At 40.4% G+C, this 16,961-nt stretch overlaps 1 protein-coding gene across 1 annotated transcript in view; it reads right to left on the reverse strand.

The window, feature by feature from the left end:
• AFF2 (ALF transcription elongation factor 2) overlaps positions 1–16,961 on the reverse strand; it is a 674,912-nt gene that overhangs the window by 83,359 nt on the left and 574,592 nt on the right. Inside the window, exon 10 of the mRNA XM_056540361.1 lies at positions 1,422–1,584. Coding sequence (XP_056396336.1) covers positions 1,422–1,584 — 163 coding nt within the window. The remainder of the gene's footprint in view (positions 1–1,421; positions 1,585–16,961) is intronic.

A 16,961-nucleotide genomic window follows, 5' to 3' on the forward strand; every position in this document is an offset into this window, starting at 1 on the left:
TGGGGACGCCCGTGATCATGCACGTGGCACCCCGTTTGTAATCAGTCCCCGGAACGTGTTAGCTATCACGCCCCCTCCCGTAGGCTTGCATTGAGGGGCGGAGCGTGACGTCACACGTGGGCGGGGGCGTGACGTCACACGCCGCCGGCCCGGCGGTCGACCGTAATCAGTCCCGGAGCGAACACGCTCTGGGGACTGATTACAAACGGGGTGCCGTGTGCATGATCACGGGGATCCCCAGCTGCGGGACTCCCGCGATCAGGCATCTTATCCCCTATCCTTTGGATAGGGGATAAGATGTGTAAGCACCGGAGTACCCCTTTAAATCTGTTTGGCACATACATATTTGTGAAGTGTTGGTGTGGCAATGTGGTAAATCTACTCTGATGCATCAGACATTGGGGGTGAAATATTTTTACTTAGATGTACGCATAGGTTGCACTTAATAGAGGACAATATGCTTTTAGTGCTCTGCTCACCCTAACTGGCTGGCTACTATTAGCTTTTTAGTTGTTGTACACACCAGTGCTGCAGCACACAGTCGCTGTGTAATACACCCAATATTGCACTTTCTCTCTCAATCTCACTCCCTTCCATATCAATGCTTCTAGACTGGATTTGGGCTTGAGGTGAATCGCTGCTGTAAAAAAGATTTTCTGTGCAACATACTGCTCTATGTCCCTCTCTCACTCTCTCTCTGCAATAAAAGCCTGAAGTGACTGGCCGCAAGATGGCTGCCGATTTTATAGGGCTATGACATCACAGGGGTGGCTAGCTGCTGATAGGCTGCATGCTGCATGTGATTCAGGGTCATCCCGCCAACCCTTGTTCCCGCCTTCGCAGGATTTCTTGCCCCATGTCCGCACATGTGGATCTGCCATTTTAGATGCCCTGGAGCCTGGACCACACTTAATGGAGTTAAGTGAAGAGATTTGCACGATCAAACCACGGCGATATTCGCATTCATTGTGAATCAAATTTTTCCTGAAATTTGTAACAAATTTGTATTCGTCAGATTCAATTCGCTCATCCCCAGATATGTTTCCACAGTGTTTAGCCTTATTTATTATGAGATGAAAAAAGGACAAAAAACTAAAAAGCCGAGCAAACACAAAAGCGGCTGAAAATAAGGTTTAAAATTAAGTTTAAAGAACTGTTTGTGACATAGCCTTAAACTGAAAAACATAGAAACACAGAGAATAAGCAATGGCGTTGGACAGTAACCTATAGGAGCTACAGAAATAACCAATTCAGGTAGTAGGATCCCCATTCTCTGAAAATGTATGGACCCTTACAAACTAGTTATTAATTGCATTTCCCATTTAGGGGTTCCTTCAGCACTACAAATAACCATGTGCACAGTCAATAATGAATACACATATAGCCACAATAACAACTTCCATAACCTTATATAACCTTACCTCTGGAATTACATTATAGCTTTCTTCGTTACATTCACTGTCACTGGAGCTGCTCTCGCTATCAGAATCTGATTCAGAGCTGGTTTCAGATTCACTGGAACTTCCAGAACCCCCACTTGAATTTACCAGGTTTGCACCATGAACTGTTGGCAGAGGAAGTCCACTGCAAAACAAAAATTATTAAAATAATGAACAAGATATTCTTGAAATTTACCAAGGTATCAGAGATTACACAATAGTGATGGGTATTATAAATATAATGTGTCCTTTTTCTAAAGCATTATCTTGTGTGTAAGATCTTACCGCAGTCTTGTCTTTGAAGGAAAACTGTCATCTTGTTCCTCCCCCAGTGGTACTGGCTGGTAAGGCGGGGGACGCTGATCAGTTTGATGCTTACCGTGCCTGGATCCTCTGTGCCGTTCCGCTGTAATCTTCTACTTTTGGAACATGCTAATTAGGTGCTAACATGCCCCAGCTGGGTTAACTCCCACTCTGACGGCAGCATTTTAGGCCGCAGCACCGCCCAGCTCATCAATATTCCTCCCCTCCCTCCGCCTCTCCCTCTTCATTACAAAGTGGGGAGAAGAGGGAGAGGCAGATGGAGGGGAGGAATATTGATGAGCTGGGCAGCGCTGCTGCCAAAAATGCTGACGTCAGAGTACCAGTTAGCCCGGCCATTGCAAGAAGTTTTGGTTGACTCAGGCTTATTTTGGATTTATTTTGATATCAACCCCAATTTGAATTTGAACCTATGTTCGCTGGGCACCCAGGACAGCATCTCCACTTACCTCTATTTCCCTTTAGAGTACTCAGTGATGCATAGCACATCACTGTTTATTGTAGAGTAGCAGGGACTCCTTTCAAACAAAAACAGGAGTCTCTGCTTTTTATGTAATTAACATGGCACTTTAGGCAAAGGCTCAATGGGAACTGCAGGCTATGAGGCGTACATTCCTATAGGTTAATACACATATTTGAAGTATAGCTACTGTGAAGATTCAAATCTGAACCTACATATATATTACGGAATAGGATATGTAGTATTTTGATCATATACCCCATATCTGAATCAGATATTAGTGATAACATTTAAGATGAAAGTCTCTATTAAGATCTTATTATGAACCATACTTTCATTGAATTAAAAGTGAGACTGCCTACAGGTGTAAATCAAATGTCATGAAGTCTAAACAAACACAAGATAACAATTTGTAAACCCTTCGGTTTCTCATACAAACAATGAAGGCCATGTGAATTATTCATGTTTTTATATTTATAACTGTGTTTACAGCAAGATACAGTAATCTCAAATTGTATTATTATATATGTCACTTACTATACTTCATAATTGCTTTATAACAGAAAAATCTCAGGAATACATTTCTCTGAATTATTGATGGTCACACTGGATACATGTGAAGCCTCAGCGTTTCAATATTTGAATGAACAGCACAGATGCTAACAGTTTCTTAAATTTTAATCACTACAACGTGCTATAAATTCTCTGGAATACTGTCAAACATGTCAGTGTGGCAGCATTAAATACTTATTGGAAATGACAACCATTTCTGATAAATACAGTGAAACTAAGCCTATAAAACATTTATAAGATGATCTATTTTGAGAGAATTTAATTTAATGAGATCAGGTCATATGGGGCAAAATATGTTACAATTAGAGCTATGATAAATCAAATGGAAAAGTTTAAGTAAATTATGCTCTGGATTATGTCTTGGGTCATTAAAATAGTAAAGGTTATTTGCAAATTTTGGTCCCGTAGTGCCCATGACACTGACTTTTTTTTGTACTATTTTACTGAAAATATACCTATTAAAACTGGAATAATATGGATCACGGCATCAAAATGTCTGTTTGCATTATAGGAAGGATCTCAAGTTATAGGGTACTTTGTCGGCCACAGTTCATATATAGAATCTCAAAACTTACTCTCTGGTTTGTCTCTACTATAGTTATTCATTACTCTTAAACTGAAAACAAACATGTAGGCCTACCTAGGCACAGTAGGTTGACAGCAACTGCAACCACCAGAGCGATAACACCAATGCCATAAATTGTGCCCCCAGAATTACTGCCTTACTCCATTAAGATATCTGGGCCCATACAACTGTGAGTAGAGTCAGGACACAGTCAAGAGATATTGAATTAATGGATTAGTTGACTGTTTGTTGAGAATAAAGTTATTAATTCCTTAGAACAAGGCAGAGTATTCCTGATATACTGTAGCTGCTATTGTATTATTTAAAGGGGTACTCCGGTGGAAAACAAATGTTTTCAATTTAAATGGGTTAAAAAGTTAAACAAATTTGTATATTACTTCTATTTACAAATCTTAATCCTTCCAGTACATATCAGCTGCTGTATGTTTCAGTGGATATTGTGTAGTTCTTTTCTGCCTGACCACAGTGCTCTCTGCTGACACCTCTGTCCGTATCAGGAACTGTCCAGAGCAGGAAAAATTTGCTATGGGAGGTGGCAGCAGAGAGCATTGTGGTCAGACTGGAATGAACTACACAATTTTCTCTGCAGCATACAGCAGCTGATAAGTACTGGAAGGATTAAGCTTTTAAAATAGAAGTAATTTACAAATCACAGTGTGAATTCGGGTAGAAAAACAGACATGGTGCACATCTACAATCTTGTATAATGATCTGATTGCTTCTCAGCATAATATCAAAAACTAACAGGTTGTTAGTATACATTTTTGATCAAAAAGTACAAGCCCACTCGCCACGTCAAGGCCACCTATTTAGAGTGGGTCCCTAACGTCCCTAGCATAAAATGGCGCAGCACCGAGCGGCGACCACCACCGCCGCGACACCAATGCCCACAGGGGGGGAACGACCCACCGGCAGAGCGGCCCCAATGCCACTCAAACCAGTCTATGGGCCACACCCCCCCCCCGCAGACACGGCGCCATGGCAGTGGCCACACTGGTGTGGTGCTGTGCGGTGTCCGTTGCTGCCGTGGCGCCGTGTCTGCGGGAGGGTGCGGCCCATAGACTGGTTTGAGTGGCATTGGGGCTGCTCTGCCAGTGGGTTGTTCCCCCCTGTGGGCATTGGCGTCGCGGCGGTGGTGGTTGCCGCCCAGTGCTGTGCCATTTTATGCTAGGGACGTTAGGGACCCACTCTGGATAGGTGGCCTTGACGTGGCGAGTGGGCTTGTACTTTTTGATCAAAAATGTATACTAACAACCTGTTAGTTTTTGATATTATGCTGAGAAGCAATCAGATCATTATACAAGATTGTAGATGTGCACCATGTCTGTTTTTCTACCCGAATTCACACTAATTTACAAATCAGTTTAACTTTCTGCCACCAGTTAATTTGAAAGTGTTTGTTTACCACTTGTTTTGCACCGGAAAGGGAGATTTTAAAGCACATGGTAAGCCAATTTTAACTCTCCAGCCACCCTTACATTATCCTCTACTAGAAGCAACAAAAATGCCCTAACATTACTGATAAGTAAACTTCATAATCCACAACTTCAAATGGCACAATAATAATGTATCTCAATAAGATAATCAAATTAACCCCTTGGGGACGAAGCCCAATTTGACCCTAAGGACGGGAGCATTTTTTGCAAATCTGACCTCTGTCATTTTATGGCTTAATAACTCTGGGATGCTTATACTTAAATTTGATTCCAAGATTGTTTTTTCATGACATATTCTACTTTATGTTAGTGGTAAATTTTTGTCAATACTTGTTACATTCCTTGGTGAAAAATGCTAAACTTTCAGGAAAATTTTTTATTTTTTTTTTCTAACTTTGAAACTTTGAAAATAGACATACCAAATAAATTATATATTGATTCATGACATGTTTTTACTTTTTGAAGACATTAGAAGGCTTCAAAGTATAGCAGCAATTTTTCACCAAAATTTCAAAATTAGAATTTTTCAGGGACCAGTTCAGTTTTGAAGTGAATTTGAGGGTCTTTATGTTAGAAATCCCCTATAATGGACTCCATTATGAAAACTGCACCCCTATAAGTATTCAAAATGACATTCATAAAGTTTGTTAACACTTTAAATGTTTCACAGGAATAACAGCAAAGTGAGGGAGAAAATTAAAAATCAAAATTTTTACACTAACATTTTATTGTAGCCTAATAAATTTTTTCATTTTTACAATGGGTAAGAGGTGAAAAAGCCCCCCAAAATTTGTTAAAAAAAAATTCTCTTGAGTAAAGAAATACCTCATATGTGGATGTAAAGTGCTTTGTGGGCGCACTAGAGGCCTCAGAAGGGAAGGAGCAACAATGGGATTTTGGAGAGTGAATTTTGCTGTCATGGTTTTTGGTGGGCATGTCGCATTTAGGAAGCCCCCATGGTGCCAGAACAGTAAAAACCCCTCACATGGCACACTATTCTGGAAACTACACCCCCTCAAGGAACGTAACAAGGGGTAAATTGGGCCCTAATACCACACAGGTGATTGACAAATTTTTGTTAAAGTGAGACATGAAAATAAAAAAATTGATTTTTTACAATAAAATGCTGATGGTACCACACATTTTTCATTTTCACAAGGTGTAATAGGAGAAAATACTCCACAAAATTTGTAACCCCATTTCTCTCGAGTAAGGAAATACCTCATATCTGGATATTAAGTGTTCTGTGGGTGCACTAGAGGGTTCAGAAAGGAAGGAGCGACATTGGGCTTTTGGAGAGCAAATATTGCTGAAATGGTTTTTGGGGGGCATGTCGCATTTAGGAAGCTCCCATGGTGCCTTAACAGCCCCAAAAAAAAAAAAAAACAGATGGCACACTATTTGGGAAACTAAACCCCTCAAGGAACATAACAAGATGTACAGTGAGCCTTAACACCCCACAAGTGTTTGACAAATGTTTTTCAATAAAATGCTGGTGTCACTCCAAATTTTTAATTTTCACAAAGGGTAATAGGAAAAAAAGCCCCCCAAAATTTGTACTACCATGGAAATACCCCATATGTGGATGTAAAGTGCTCTGCAGGCACACTACAATGCTCAGAAGAGAAGGAGCGCCATTGAGCTTTTGTAAAGAGAGAATTTGGTTGGAATGGAAGTTTGGAGCCATGTGCATTTACAAAGCCTCCATGCTACCAGAACAGATGACCCCTCCCCCCACATGTGACCCCATTTTGGAAACAACACCCCTAACGGAATGTAATAAAGGGTGTAATGAGCATTTTATTTTTCATTTTTACGGACGACTGCTCAAAAAATCTGTCAGACACCTGTGGGGTGTAAATGCTCACTACACCCCTTATTACTTTTGATGAAGGGTGTAGTTTCCGAAATGGGGTCACATGTCGGGTGATCCACTGTTCTGGCAGGACGGGGGCTTTGTAAGTGCACATGGCCTTCAATTCCAGCCAAATTCTCTCTACAAAAAACAAATGTTGGTCCTTCTCTTCTGAGCATTGTAGTGCACCCGCAGAGTACTTTATATCCACATATGGGGTATTTTCCAGAAGAAATGGGGTTACTAATTTTGGGGGGCCTTTTTCATCTAATACCCCTTGTGAAAATGAAAAATGTGGGGTTACTCCAGCATTTCAGTGAAGAAAAAAAAATCAAAATTTAAATTTTCACGTCCAAATTTAATGAAAATTTGTCAAAGACTTGTAGGGTGTTAAGGATTACTGTACCCCTTGTTACATTCCATGAGGGGTGTAGTTTCCAAAATGGGGTCACATGTGGGTGTTTTCATTTTTGCTTTTATGTCAGAACCACTGTAACAATCAGCCACCCCTGTGCAAATCACCAATTTAGGCCTCAAATGTACATGGTGTGCTCTCACTCCTGAGCCCTGTTGTGCGCCCGCAGAGCACTTTACGTCCACATATGGGGTATTTCCGTACTCAGGAGAAATTGTGTTACAAATTTTGTTTTTTGTTTCTCTCCTTTTACCTCTTGTGAAAATATAAAGTATGGGGCAACACCAGCACTTTAGTGTGACAAAATTAATTTTTTTACACTAACATGCTGTTGTAGACCCCAACTTTTCCTTTTCATAAGGGGAAAAGTAGAAAGAGCCCCTCAAAATTTGTAACAAATACGACAGGGCTCTGGAGTGAGAGAGCACCATGCGCATTTGAAGCATTGATGCAAGCATGGCATTTACCTCCTTCACCAAAAATATCCAACAGCAGTGTTTCCCAAACAGGGTGCTTCCAGCTGTTGCAAAACTCCAAGCATGCCAGGACAGTCAATGGATGTCCACCAATGCTGGGAGTTGTTGATTTGCAACAGCTGGAGGCTCCATTTAGGAAACACTGCCTTACGAGACATTTTTTATTGGGAGGGGAGATGGCAGTGTAAGGGTGTGTGTATATGTAGTGTTTAACTCTTTATTTAGTGTAGTATAATGTAGTGTTTTTAGGGTACATTCACACAGGCGGGGTTTCACAGCTAATTTCCCACTGGGAATTTAAGCTGCAGCAGAAAATTTGCCACAGCTCAAACTTGTAGAAGGAAACCCACTGTAAATCCCCACCCGTGTGAATGTACCCTATACATTCACATGGGGTGGGGGTGAGGAGGATGCCTCCAGCTGTTGCAAAACTACAACTCCCAGTATGCACTGACAGACTGTGCATGCTGGGATTTGTGGTTTTGCCACAGCTGTAGGCACACTGGTGAGGTAACACCGAGTTAGGTAACTTCGAGAAGGCTACAGTGAAGATCACTTACCATAGATCTTCACTGCAGCCTCCTCCGCCATCTGAGCTACCGCCACCGCCTGCCATCCATCCATCCATGCTGCCCGGTAATCTGATCATTTCCCCTTGTCCCACTCCCTCCCCCCCCCCCCCCCCCGGCTCTGACCCAACCAGAGACCCGATCTGCCCGGAAAAATGTGATTTGATGGTGAATCATGGCAATCGCTGTTATGGGGGGGTCCCCCCTAGGCATTGCCACAAGATGCCTGCTGAATGATTTCAGCAGGCATCCTGTTCCGATCACTGCCCGGTGAGCGTCGGTGTTCGGAAATGCGGAGGGTGTACAGGTACGCCCTCAGTCCTTAAGTACCGGGACACGACTTAATGATTAAAGAGTACCTGATTAAAGAGTCCCCAACAGGTTAATGATTAAAGAGTACCTGTCATGAAAAAAACTTTTGATATATTGTATAGTAATGTATGACTAACAACTTCCTAAATGCATGTAATAAAAAAAAAAAAATATTCAAGTTTTATTTACTGTTAGAAAAACCCACCACTAGGGGTCTCCCTACATGTCCCAGCCGCAAGTCTCTTATAGATTTCGGACTCATGCTGGCCTGGCATGAGTCTGAAATCTCATGCTGCAGCCGGGACATGAGACGAGCACAGCACAGCACGGCGTGCTCCTGACATGGCCTGCCAGCTGGGTCAGCAATCAGATTTTTTTATAATAACATTATGGCCACCCACCATTTTGTATTTTTCATCTGCAGGCAGCGCAACTCGCACGGCAGGTCTTGATCCTATACTACTCCTCCCTGTAAAGCACGTGAAATGCTAAACGAGGAGGAAGAGACCCCAGAGACTTCAGAGCAGCCTGCCATAGGCTAATCATCTCCCGACATGGAGCACAGCAGAGATGAAGTGAGGGCGGAAGCGGTCCCCCCCAGCATGCTTCAGTGACATCACGTCTGCTGGGGCACGCCAACATCCTCCTGCTGGCAGCTCACACTGTGTGAGCAAGAAGACTGGTAAGAAATAGAGCTTTTTAAACCTCTTAAAAAATTTAAGGGCAGGGGCGGGGGTGTTAGGCGTAGTTAGGGGACATAGTGTGAGTTAGTTTAGCATAGTTAGTTTGGTGATAGGTACTCTTTAAATGCAACACTAGACTTCAAAAATGGAAAAGTGCAGTGTCCCTCAATGTGATTCTGTAGGGCAAGATTATTGGTTGTCAGATATCTGCCTTATTGTCAATGTGTTTTTCAGATTCTGGATTGTGTTGTGTGTGATTCCACTTAATTATTCTGCCATCCACTGTTGTCTTTAGGTATTTACCTTTGATATTTGGCTGTGAAAGAGGTAGCCCATACACTTGCAATGCTACATTACATTATAATTAGGAACATTCCAGCCAGTGGGAGGATTCGCCCTGGTCCAGCCTCTCTTTAGAGAGAGGAAATCCTGTTAGTGACTAGTTTACAGTAAGGAAGGAAAGGTGATGAGCACCTTACCCCCACCTTCCATTAGCCTCACCACCTGGGACTTTTTATGGTATCAATACTCCTGCAAAGCTGGGACAACACATCCCAGAGTTCCAAATCTAATTATACAGAGACATGAAGGAAAAGCTGTTTAATAGCCCCATAGTACATTTAGGACCTTGTAGAGCTTGAGATAGGGCTTGAAGACCTGCATTTTGCAGAGCGCATTGCAACTCAGCTACTATAAGTATATGCATTTCAAGTGAGAACAGCGAGCATACCTAGGACTAGAGGGCATAGCCTGTTTCACGTAGAGGGAAAATCTCCACACTCAAGTCATTGTTTTCTCTGCAACTTTGCAAGAGACTGTACTTTCATTTTCTGTGGAGGACTATTTAATTTTTTGAAATTTCAAAAGTAAAGGGCCATGTTACATTTCATTGGCCACCATGGGTGGCCCATTTACTATCATGGGCCACCTTTGGAGATATTTTTTTTATTATCCATAGTGTCTGTGCATCTTCCTGTCATAGCTCCAATCCACAGGGCGTGAAAGAGTTGCAGTAAAAGCCCTTGTGTCTAACAACTTAATCTTTGACTGACTATGGCACCAACCTGTGATGCTTTCTCTGGGTCACCGTAGTAGCATCATCATTCACTATAAATGTATGGAGTTTTTGGTCTATAGAATATGCATTTAAGAGTGCACAGTAGAAAAAAAGGAACCAGCTGATGTTGGAATATGTTGCAAGGTGCTTTATTTTATTTTGCCTAAAATCACCAGACACTCCAGTGATGCGCCTTTAATTATATGCTTCTGGTCAGTATGCAAATTGTCATGACTCACGGACTCACAATACAGAAGGATCAGTACAGACACAGTAGTACTACAAATACAAAAAAGCATATATTAAACTATATAAAAAAATAAATGCATACAGTGTGTAACAATAGTAGAAGTGGATATGTGGAAAAAAAGTGACATGTAGATGACAGCACGTCAAGTAATCCTGGAGAGGAGATCAATTCTGATTGGAGGGACGATATATATATATATATATATCTTTGACATAAATGATCAAAATAAAAAAAAATATTATTCCAAATTTGAAAAAGCTGAAAAATGCTAATGCTACATGCTATTGATTCATAATAGCACCATGGCCTCTTTAAACGACTGTTTCATGAGCCGTGAGACGTGACTAACACCACTCACTAATAGGATATTCATCTGCTTGAAAATTTGCACTTGTTAATACAAACTGGCATCTAAAGTAATTGCGACTAACTACTTTTAGAGCTACAACCATCTTATTGATTTTTGTACATTTAATTCTAACCTTAAGATGTTGGAGGATTAATGTATTGGCTTTTAATCTTTGTTGAACTGGTTACTTCTTCTTTTAGCATCTACTGTTGTTTTATTCAGCAAGAGTCACTCAACAGCTAAGACGATTAGGTTTTATAACTTCACGTGTTTTTCTAGACACCAGGTGTGACTGTTAGATGTATCATTGTCTCTGCACCTGGAAGACTAGATATAATAAAGTATGTACTGCCTGAGATTATTAGATTTGCATAAAATATGGGTTATTGTGCAATTAAATCAATACACGGTATCTGAAAAAAAATTGCACCACATTTACCGCATTAAAATTAATGAATCAATTAATTACTATTCTTATTATGTTTTCATTAGGTTTACTTTAACATTGACATATTTAGCTGACTAAATGTATCAATTTGTCTATGCAGGTACATTACACAGTTTGTGCCATACTTATTCCTACCCTGAATAATTTTACTCCAAATACTTGTAACTTATCCTGAGTGAGCTCAGATATTTATTTATTTATTTATTTATTTAGTTATTTGTACAACAGGTAAACGTAATACATTATCTTTACTGATTGAGTAATCATGGAATACAAAATAAATTGTTCAATGAGAAATTCCACTCTACTATATGGGTATTAGCAGTAGATGTGAAATGCTACAGACACACAGAGCCCTTTAAAGGGGTACTCCGGGGAAAAACTATTAAGGTTAAACATATTTGTAAATTACTTCTATTTAAAAATCTTAACCCTTCCAAGTTAAGTCAGGTAATCTATAAATCCAAACTAAATGGTTCAATATATCCTCCTAACAGTGCCCATGGTGCGTTTTGTTGACAAGTTAGCAGCTTTCAGAGTGTTAAAAGGAAACCTCTTCGGTGTATTTTTAGGAGAATAACCACTGACATACGGTATGATTTCTGTACATTAATCATTGTGGGCATTATTGCAGGATGTGTTTATTATGCCCCTCCATCAGCAAGCGGACCTGTTAGCAAGTAAACAGGGCTAAACATAAGTACATGGCTAGACAAGGATTCTAATTAAGATTTCAAGCATACCTTATGTATCTTCATAGTCATTTTTGGTACCCAGATAGAAGCTTTTTTGTTATTATATGTAAATGAAGCTCAAGTGCCCAGGGGGCATTGCCCAGAACAGAAAAAGCTCAGGGTTAGCTGTCCCATCTCCTTTTATTCACCACCTCAGTGCCGGCTGTCAATCGAGGCAGCAAAGAGGTGGTAAATAAATAGAGATGGGCTGGTTAACCCTGGGCTCTTGCTGCCCCTAAGCACTTGATATTCATTTACATATTAACAAATAGGCTTTTATTTCAGCATTGGAAAGGACTATAAATATTAAAAAAAAAAATGTATGCCTGAAATCCTGATGACAAGCCCTATATAGGCTTAAAGTCTCATTTATCTACAGTGTCAGTATGCTTTTGGAGTGTTGAAGGTAACCTGAGCAACCTAAGGAAACCCATGCAAACAATGGGACAAGATACAATTCCATGCAGATAGTGCCTGTGGTCGGATTTGAATCCAGGACCCCAGCATTGCATGTCAACAAATGTGCATCCCTAAATGGAACACTCATATTTTGAGCCTGCCGTATGTGGACAAAACCACTTCCACATGCAGTGAACAATGGCTTTTATTGGCCTTCATATGGGTGTGATTTTTTCTACATGTGGCAGCGGCAATGTGTGGGCACCCCAAAGAGGTTGTCTCATCAAGCCAACCAGAAATATGCATAAGAATGTCCTAGAGGAGGGTTCCTGCCGTCAATAATTTCTCACCCCCCCCCCCCCATATACACACACATGCCAATTTTAGTTGAAAAGTAAACTGCTAGAAAGGCTGCTACTCTAGTAGACTTGGCACATTCATATATGATATAGTCACCCATTTATAAGAATAGCCGTTTCTTCTCCAATATGAGTTCTAAAAAAATGATCTTTTACAGTGTCAGTGGGAGGACTGGGTGTAATTACACAATTAGAGGATCTGTTAAATGTAGGTAGAAATTTTTTAAACAGTATTGTTAGTAAATACAAAATCCCTTCTATGTAGAGAAAGGTAATTTGCATGGTTTAGGTAAAAAATTCTCACTATACTCATGGAAATAAAAGGCCATCAATAATGGAATATATTTTTTCTTTTTCCAGCGGCAGCTGAGACTGGGAACCAGAAGAGTGCAATAATGTCTGGTATACTGACAGCCTACAATAAATAAATAAACTTTGCTAGTAAAATTACACACAATGCTTAACAGATATTCAATTACTGAAATAATCAAGAAAAGCCACTTGCCAAGAGTTTTGACTGCAATTTGGCTCCCTGGTTGCAAGCAGTTGGCTGTTCTGTAATTTCTAGTATGGCTGTTACTTTTGAGAAAATTCCAGGCTCTAACTATTTTTGCACTTCTAAATTCAATTATAAAATACATAATGTAATCTATTATTGGGGGAATCTTGATGCCCTTCTTTTTGTTGTTCGGAGCGGCGCTGTATTTAGGTAAGCGCAGGTGTTGTTCATTACAGGCCATTGTGTAGAATCACAGAATTCACATGGTTTTCAATGCTGCTTATGTGAATAACAAACAAGCCTGATTCTTGGGATGCATGGACATCTAAAATTTGGGAATGCAAAAGCATCTGCCCCTTCAATACCAGTATCAAATGTTAAACTATGGGAAACCTAGACTTATGATATAAAAATCTGACCTGCATTTTAACGATATGCTACATAAGTGTCAGATCAGCATATTGGATTAGACTTCCACTTTGACGTGCGATATAGAAGTGTCTGGAGATGACAATGTTGATAGTCCATGTGCCCCTCCCCATGAACGGGTCAAAGTGTTTTGAACAGTGTAGAATCCTTTCTACAATGTGGCAAAAAAGTATTCAGTCAGCCACCAATTGTGCAAGTTCTCCCACTTAAAAAGATGAGAGAGGCCTGTAATTTTCATCATAGGCACACCTCAAATATGAGAGACATAACGTGAAAAAAAATCCATAAAATCACATTATTAAATAATTTATTTGCAAATTATGGTGGAAAATAAGTATTTGGTCACCTACAAAAAAGCAAGATTTCTGGCTCTCACAGACCTGTGACTTCTTCTAGAGTCTCCTCTGTCCTCCACTTGTTACCTGTATTAATGGCACCTGTTTGAACTTGTTATCAGTATAAAAGACACCTGTCCACAACCTCAAACAGTCACACTCCAAACTCCACTATGGCCAAGACCAAAGAGCTGTCAAAGGACACCAGAAACAAAATTGTAGACATGCACCAGGCTGGGAAGACTGAATCTGCAATAGGCAAGCAGCTTGGTGTGAAGAAATCAACTGTGGGAGCAATTATTAGAAAATGGAAGACATACAGGACCACTGATAATCTCCCTCGATCTGGGGCTCCATGCAAGATCTCACCCCGTTGTGTCAAAATGATCACAAGAACAGTGAGCAAAAATCCCAGAACCACACGGGGGACCTTGTGAATGACCTGCAGAGGGTTGGGACCAAAGTAACAAAGGCTACAATCAGTAACACACTACGCCGCTAGGGACTCAAATCATGCAGTGTCAGATGTGTCTCCTTGCTTAAGCCAGTACATGTCTGGGCCCCTCTGAAGTTTGGTAGAGAGCATTTGGATGATCCATAAGAGTATTGAGAGAATGTCATATGGTCAAATGAAACCGAAGTAGAACTTTTTGGTAAAAACTCAACTCGTCGTGTTTTGAGGAGAAATAATGCTGAGCTGCATCCAAAGAACACCATACCTACTGTGAATCATGGGGGTGGAAACATCAGGCTTTGGGGCAGTTTTTCTGCTAAGGGACCAGGACGACTCCGTGTAAAGGAAAGCATGACAATGATCCTAAACACACCGCCGGGGCAACGAAAGAGTGGCTTTGTAAGAAGCATTTCAAGTTCCTGGAGTGGCCTAGCCCGTCTCCAGATCTCAACCCCATAGAAAACCTTTGGAGGAAGTTGAAAGTCTGTGTTGCCCAGCGACAGCCCCAAAACATCACTGCTCTATAGGAGATCTGCATGGAGGAATGGGCCAAAATACCAGCAACAGTGTGTGAAAACCTTGTGAAGACTTACAGAAAACATTTGACCTCTGTCATTGCCAACAAAGGGTATATAACAAAGTATTGAGATGAACTTTGTTATTGACCAAATACTTATTTTTCCACCATAATTTGCAAATAAATTCTTTAAAAATCAAACTGTGATTTTATGATTTTTTCTCATTATGTCTCGCATAGTTCATGTATAACCATGCTGAAAATTACAGGCCTCTCATCTTTTTAAGTGGGAGAACTTGCACAATTGGTGGCTGACTAAATACTGTTTTGCCCCACTGTACCTTCAAAAAATTGTTATCCATTTACTGACTTCTACCTTTTCTCTAATTCACATCTGTTTTTCTAATTATCACTTATTCTACTGTATAAAATGATTCCTAAAGTCTGCAACAAACATATGTGCAGAAAATATATTTGTGTGGTCTCCCGGTAGAGCTTCTTCCAGTGCTGAAGCTATCAACTGTATCCCTTAAAATCTAGAAACCTAGAGCTGAAAGTGCAACCAACATAATAGTCTGAATAATGGTATCTTATACTCTATATTTTTCTGTTTTCCTGATACTGGGGAAAAAAATGCTGGCTACCTGAAGCCATCTCTAGAGGAGCTCATTCAGAATTACAAAGCCTGAGCTGAACCGAAAACGGCTGTCTGGTAAAAATATGTTATTCCCATCAATAGGATAAGTATTTGATCGGGGGGGGGGGGGGGGGTTGATGTGGACAGGGTCCTTAGTTCTTAGTGAGAGCACCTGCTGTAGGTGACATGCACTCCATTCATTTGTATGGGAGCGCCGAAGATGTCCAGCATTTGTGCATCTCTGGCTCTCCTGTACAAAGTAATTGAGTGTGTACCTTCTACAGCACACGCTGAAGGCCAGGGTCCTATTTTGGAGATTACAGGAGATCCCAGTGCATGAACCCCCCTTGCGATCAGATACTTGCTAGTCTTGATTGATCAATTTCACTCTATACCAAAAAAGGGAGAGATTCATAATTTTAGGCTGGTAGGGCTAGGATAAGCTGCCAGGAACTGCCCTGATGACTTTTGGTTTGGGCAGAATATAAGGGATGACAGGTACACTTTAAAAAGGTTGCCCTGCATTTTACTTGCTTTAAAAAAAAAAATAAATATATATATATATATATATATATATATATATATATATATATATATATATCAGTACTCCCCTGCTGATCTCCCACCACTGACCACTTAGCCAACCACTTGTTAAAGAAGGTTGCCCCAATGGTCATTTTCTGTAGGTCAAGAAGATGAGTGCAGGAAGTGGTGATCAGCAGGGACCAGGCATTGTTGGAACAGCAGTGCAGGGCATTCAACCATGTCCGGCCGTGTTTAAAGAAAAACATACAAGATAAACAGCCCCTTTAATAAAAAATCTGTCTTCAGTAATCTTCCTTGCTCTACCTAATGGTGGCTACAATTATTCTGTAAATATAGTCTAACTATACGGATGTGAAGTACTATAAAGCAGATGATGAAGTTGTAACCATTATAAAAATATAAACTCACTGCATTGGCACGGAACATGGACCTATTTATATTGAAATAATACCAAATAAAAACTTACTGTAAACTAATTATAGAAAATAATAAATATAATATTTACAAAATAATAAATTTCCCTTTGACAAGTAACAGACTGGCAGCCAGATTTTGGCTTTGTGAGAAGAAATGTTGTATCAGGGTCATGGTGGGATCAGTAGTCCTCTAGCTATGATATAAGGCAGCATTCAGATGTTAAGCCATAGGTTTGCCTCGACATTTATTATGCAACCTATGCAGTTTGTTTATTCTGTGGAGCTTTATGTGTCTATAGGAGCATATGGCTGAGAATATATTGGTTCCCATTAGTATTGAGTAATCACACAAAACTAGTAAATTTTTCAGCTGTGCAGCTATTCAATGTTATTAGTGATCCCAATTA

Source organism: Hyla sarda, chromosome 9 (genome assembly GCF_029499605.1).
Source record: "Hyla sarda isolate aHylSar1 chromosome 9, aHylSar1.hap1, whole genome shotgun sequence".
Taxonomy (NCBI): Eukaryota; Metazoa; Chordata; class Amphibia; order Anura; family Hylidae; genus Hyla; species Hyla sarda.